Source organism: Rhagoletis zephyria, unplaced genomic scaffold (assembly GCF_001687245.7).
Source record: "Rhagoletis zephyria isolate East Lansing unplaced genomic scaffold, Rhagoletis_zephyria_1.1 Rzeph_scaffold_02349, whole genome shotgun sequence".
In the NCBI taxonomy this organism is placed as follows: Eukaryota; Metazoa; Arthropoda; class Insecta; order Diptera; family Tephritidae; genus Rhagoletis; species Rhagoletis zephyria.
Window position 1 is genome coordinate 7208 of NW_016159433.1, and position 6023 is coordinate 13230.

A 6023-nucleotide genomic window follows, 5' to 3' on the forward strand; every position below is an offset into this window, starting at 1 on the left:
GAAAGACAGTATATGCTACTGCAACGACATCCCTGGTTTATTCAAAGAGTTTGGTCAAACATATGATTCAAAAGAGTGGCGATTGTTCATAGACGGCAATAAACTGAGTTTGAAGGCTGTATTATTGCATATTGGTAACAAAAAGCCTTTTATCCCGATTGCACATGCAGTAGATACAAAGGAAACCTACGAGGAAATGCCAAAAATACTCAAATTTATCAAATATGAAGAGCATGATTGGAAAATATGTTCTGATCTCAAAGTCGTTGCAATGCTATGCGGTCTACAAAGTGGCTACACCAAGCACTGCTGCTTCCTCTGCAAGTGGGATAGCCGAGCTCGTAAGGACCACTACGTCAGAAAGGATTGGCCGGAAAGAGTCGAGTTTACCGTTGGTGTGGATAACATCAAATATACCCCTCTTATCAAGAAAGAGAAAATCATACTTCCACCCTTACACATCAAGCTCGGTCTCATTAAAAACTTTGTTAAGGCTTTGGACAAAGAAGGCGAAGCATTCGACTATTTGAAAACAGTTTTTCCAGATATTTCTCAAGCCAAGATAAAGGAAGGTATTTTTGTTGGACCACAAATAAGAAAGTTGATCAACAATAATCAATTCAAAGGACTACTCTCATCAGTTGAGGCAGCAGCGTGGGAATCCTTTGAAAAGGTCGTTGCTTCTTTTCTCGGTAGACACAAAAGCCCTAACTACGAGTAGATAGTGAACGACCTAATCAATAATTATGCGAAAATGGGCGTAAATATGTCTTTAAAAATTCACTTTCTCCACTCACATTTGAGCTTTTTTCCGGCAAATCTTGGCGACGAAAGTGATGAACATGGCGAAAGGTTTCATCAGCAAATGAAATTAATTGAGAATCGATATCAAGGATTCTGGGACGTCGCAATGATGGGTGATTACTGCTGGTTTCTCATAAGAGAAACCGATCCTAAACTGAATAAGCGTCAAAGTAGAACACATCATTATTTCGACAACATAGTAAAATCAAATTAAGATAAAGATTGTTAGAATATAGTATAAACATAAATAAATTTAAAAAAAAGTTAAAAATATGGGTAATTTCATTCATAAATTGAACTTTTAACTCAATAGAAACAGAGCATAGCTAGATATTTCACTCTTCTTTATACCATACATACGTTTTGAGGTATACGTTGAAATTGCGCAACCTGGGTATTTTTATTTGATCGCTTATAACTTACGTAGTTTTGCATCGATTTTCTTCGATGATACCTTATTTTTTTGTAATATAACAGAGCTTAGGGAGAAAAAAAAAATCTGCAAAAAAATAAAAGGTTTTCGAGATCCTTCCCCGCAAAGTACAATTTTTTTTATATTTTTACAAAAAAATCGGTAATGATTGTTCGTTATCAAATAAAAATACCCAGTTTTGGAATTGCTTAATTCGTTCTTGAGATATATATGATTAAGTGGACCCAATTTTTTTTTTTTTGCAAAAACGGTAAATTGCAAATATCTCAAAAACGGTACCATAAAAATAAAAATAACCTTGATTTTCGGAATCAGGGGGTGATTTTACATACGAATTTCATAACGGCGTCTCTGGTAAATTTTGGCCGTCGACCAGTGTAATTTAACAAACGCTATCTACCGCATGTAAATATTGTGTAAATATGTAGTTTTTGAAGTAATATTTTGTTTTAATATTTATGTTAGTTTTAAGCGTTTTAAATGTAAGTTTAAGTTCTTTTCTGTTTTTCTATTTATGTTAGAGTTAAGTTTTCATTTGATATAGCATGAAGTTCCTTTAATTGAATTTATGTTACAGTTAAGTTTTAATTCGACATAGCATGAAGTTAACCTTTTACATTTAGAATAACTGTTCAAGATATTCGAAGAAGGATTTTTACAAATTTGAATTGATCTTTATTTGTTTTTAATAAGCGAGTTATTTGAAGTTCTGTTGATTTTCAAATGAATTCAATGTTTACAAATTTAGTTGATAGAGAGGTATACGGCCTTACTGCATGTAAGATATACCACATATATTTCTTATATACAATAAGTAATAAAATTTCATTTTGTGTATTCATGTTTTAATTTTGTGATGCGCCTGTAACTTGAACGTGCTTTTACGTGGTGTTTTAATCCACGCCATATCATATTATAGAAACCGATCTGTGATTACATACTGAGATCTGTCTTTTGATGGACCCTATATTTAATGAATATTTAAATATATAATTCTAGAAAAAAAATGTACTCAAATTAAAGACAAAATAAGACTGAAGTTATTGATACAAGAGTTTTTATTTACATAAAAATGTTTAATAAAATGCCAAAATAATTTTATTGTATTCCTTCTGAATTTTTATTTATCAACGTTTTATTCATGTAAAATAATTTGCAATTAGCCGGTCTTGATTTACATTACTGCTATGAGTCCTTGGCTCTAGGAACTCAGTCTCGTGATCGTATGTTTGGTCACTAGGGTGGTCCAAAATCAGTAAACTCGGAATTGTAATGCCCTCACCCCCTAGGATGGTTCTATATCGAAAAAAGTATACCCCTATTTTTTTATTTTGAAATCAAAAAATATTTAGAGGTCGCTCAAAGCGCTCAAAGTTTTCCATGTATTTTTATATGGAAAAAAAAAACTTTTCGTAGAAATGGTATAGAATTCTTGAAAACCAATATTTTTCGATCAGGAGGCTTTCAGTAATAAGACCCAATTGTTTATTTAACCATTTTTTAATACTAACGATTTTTATTGGTCCCCCCATTGAATTTTTCGGGGTTTTTGTGGGTTTTTGGCGGACCTATAAATTAAAGTTGCGATTAAGAAATGGTTAAATAAAAATTTGAGTATTATTATTGGGAATCTGCTGCAGACAAATTGAGTTCTCTCATAGAAAAATATTGATTTTTAAGAATTCTATACCACTTCTTCGAAAAGTTGTTTTTTCCGCATACAAAATACGTGGAAAACTTTGGGCGCTTTGAGCGACCTCTAATTATTTTTAAATTTTGAAATAAAAAAATTGGGATACATTTTTTTCGGTATAGAACAATCCTAGGGGGTGAGAGCATAAAAATTCCGACTTTATTTTGCCTCGTGTATTTTTGGACCACCCTATTGGTCACCCAATTGCAAGTTATGCAACACTGTGCATGCATTTACTACGNTTATGCAACACTGTGCAAGCATTTACTACTTTTCCAGTAAATCCAGGATCATACAAAAGAGTCCTTTGCTGAGATAAGCATCGCCAAGTTCCTTTGAGAACGCCAGTCACCTGCAAATATATATTCGAAATTTTCAATTAAATTGATTTTAATAAATAAGTTTCAGTGGATTTAAAAAGTTACCAATCAAAAACATGTTATGGTTTCCATTTTCAAAACTTCGCTGCATAACTATCCAGACTCCAGAGGAGCTCCATATAAATTNTAAGTTTCAGTGGATTTAAAAAGTTACCAATCAAAAACACGTTATGGTTTCCATTTTCAAAACTTCGCTGCATAACTCTCCGGACTGCAGAGGAGCTCCAAATAAATGAATCGTGTCGCGCTCCTGGGTATTTAGCATTGACAGCCAAAATCTTTAGATTTGGATCACATATCTATATTTGTAAAAAAAAAAAATTCTCAGTAGTTTAACCCATGAGCAAATTTTACTCTTACCATTTGCACATTGATAGAATGGTACCCATGGTGGTTGGCATATGCTTCTTCATGATGTTTTGGGCTCATGATTGACACATGAGTGCAATCGATAGCCCCAATAGTACCTCCTACAAATGGTGCGGATGCTGAGGCGAAAATTTCTTTTGCAGCTTGCCGCTCTATTTGGGTCATTGGAAACCTAACCTTTGCCAAAAACATGGTGCGGTTTATTGCATCCGTTACGCGATGTATACAGCGACTTACGGACGACTGGCTCATGGATATCCCCCATTGCTCTCCGACGGGACGTTGATAACAGTCAGTTGCGAAGAATCGCAAGGCAGTTAGAACCTTTAAAATTTATAAAAGCATTTAAAATTGAAAAATACTTGCAAATTACATTATATACCTGTTTCTCTGTCGTTATCGCAGTTATTCTTCGACCCCTTAATTGGCTATCAAGCTGGGAAACAATATCTTCAACCAAGTCTGGGGTTAATCGGTAAAGGTTACGAAACTCAGTTGCAGTCAAGTGGAAAGGGTTGTCCACTTCTCGAAGTAAACGTGTATCCACTGATGAAGGGCTTATTATCTCCTCATCTTGGGATAAAACGTATGCCAAATACTCAAATGCCATTTTTAACAAAAAGTTTTTCTTTTATATATTACTTAAGTAAATTCGCGATTTATATTATTTTTTTTACTCAAATGAAATATCAAATTTTCTTTTGTCGATGCCGCTAACAACTTCAAAATATTCGTCGTTTACTTAACGAGTAATCGAGTAGTTAACGACAACAGCTGATCAAGCGATAGCGAATATCGTTAAAATATGTTTAGCGAATTGTCAAATCGTTAAAATCGTCAAGTTTTCTTAACGATTCGATAATCGTTAAAATAGAATGGCGAAGCCCACTACAGGTATTCACTGCGCTAGTAGGTGGAACATTCGAACCTTCAAATGATGAGTTATCCTTATCCTTGCTTACTTTTACATTCCATTAAAAATGTACTAAATTTTTTTCAGAAACCTTCATCCATGAGAATGGCGGCGATGAAGTGGAATATATAGCTTCATCGAAGTCGCTTTTCCAATTTGCAATAACCGCATGGAATTGAAAGCTGCTGCACGCAACAAGATATTAAATAACTAATATCAAAAAGTTAGAAAATCCAAAATAGTCGTAATTTTATAATGGTTCCTTAATATATTTTAACTACATTGCATTTGGGTATGGAGAAGCAACTATCTGGAAGTATTTTGCATAAAAAATTTACTAAGTATAGCCTTGTTTGTAGATGCAGTTAAAGGAAATACATGAAAAGGCCCGAGTGTTTTTTAAATTCAAAAAAATTTCAATATTTAAAAAACTGTGCCACTTTTACCTGAAGAATTTTTGCTTTTCATGGAGCTCACCCCCACCTACCTTATCCTCAAGTTCAGCTACCAGCTACAGCTACCAATTTTTGCTTTATTCTGTTTATAATTGTAGCTAAAATTAAACTTTTTTAATTAAGGATGCACGCCGCCACACCTAAGCGTGTACCAAATAGTAGATTTTTTGGGCGTCTTCTCTTCAATTACACCAATTTTAAGGTTTTCGATAGTCAAACCTTAGAGACCCCTTCTATAGCTCATACAAGGATGGGTGGGAGAAACAAGGTATCTGAGAGGTTCAGAAAACATGCGGTAAACAGTCTGTAAACATTAAGCTTGTGCTCCCGATTTGATCAGCGTGTTTCAAGCAAAGGTGGCCGCTATAAAGAGTCACGTAACAGTTCAATATCGATTAGAAGGGTAAATATTTACTCTGATAGCGCAGCGGCTATCAGGGTTTTAGGATCGGTCTCAACTGCATCGGATTATTTTACAATTAGACTAATTTGGGTACTAGCACAGCAAAGGGAAAAACAAAATCAAAGGTTATCTTTGGCCTATTACTGGACATACATATGTTCTTTTACTCGGTTCAGTGAGCGCTGTGCGAGAACCCCGACACGCAAGGTCTTTCTGGTATGTGGTGAAACGCAGGCGGACAAAGCGCTGCTAAACTAATGCTTTGCCAACTCCAATAGGAACTCATGCCACAGTAAATCTACAGGCCCGTCGAAAGGGAGGGGGAAAAGGGTGAATCCCCCCGGGCCAGGGCTTCTGAAGGGGCACGAAATATCAGAAGCATAGCTTGCTATTATTTTTTGTTTATTACAATGTTTATTCTCCTTCGTTATAAGCTTTTATTATAAATATTATAAATATATATTCAACTAGCCAATGCCCGCTTGCTTCGCAGCGCCTAATAAGATCTTTTGCGTTGGCCAATACAAAAATAGCGTTTAAAAGAAAAATCGGTCTGTAAAGTAAACATTTTTA

At 34.7% G+C, this 6023-nt stretch overlaps 2 protein-coding genes across 2 annotated transcripts; one reads left to right on the forward strand and one right to left on the reverse strand.

Moving 5' to 3' along the window:
* Window positions 1–6: 6 nt before the first annotated feature.
* LOC108366630 (uncharacterized) lies at window positions 7–1004 on the forward strand. The gene is made up of 2 exons (XM_017621082.1): window positions 7–620; window positions 671–1004. Coding segments are annotated over exons 1-2 (426 nt in total). The 5' UTR covers window positions 7–196; the 3' UTR covers window positions 673–1004.
* A 2175-nt stretch (window positions 1005–3179) lies between these two features.
* Window positions 3180–4828, reverse strand: LOC108366631 (putative nuclease HARBI1). The gene is made up of 4 exons (XM_017621083.1): window positions 4062–4828; window positions 3671–4003; window positions 3465–3609; window positions 3180–3282 (listed from the first exon to the last, which is right to left on the reverse strand). The coding sequence occupies exons 1-4, from the start codon at window positions 4287–4289 to the stop codon at window positions 3221–3223; spliced, it is 768 nt and encodes a 255-aa protein (XP_017476572.1). The 5' UTR covers window positions 4290–4828; the 3' UTR covers window positions 3180–3220.
* Window positions 4829–6023: the final 1195 nt, after the last annotated feature.

What these genes read in the sequence shown, in the direction of transcription:
- LOC108366631 (XM_017621083.1), bottom strand. Translation starts at nt 4,289, where the DNA reads ATGGCATTTGAGTATTTGGCATACGTTTTATCCCAAGATGAGGAGATA. An exon ending in CGATAACGACAGAGAAACAG is followed by an intron (nt 4,004 to 4,061) that starts GTATATAATGTA and finishes TAAATTTTAAAG; the next exon opens with GTTCTAACTGCCTTGCGATT. An exon ending in CCATAACGTGTTTTTGATTG is followed by an intron (nt 3,283 to 3,464) that starts GTAACTTTTTAA and finishes ATATATTTGCAG; the next exon opens with GTGACTGGCGTTCTCAAAGG.
- LOC108366630 (XM_017621082.1), top strand. Translation starts at nt 197, where the DNA reads ATGCCAAAAATACTCAAATTTATCAAATATGAAGAGCATGATTGGAAA.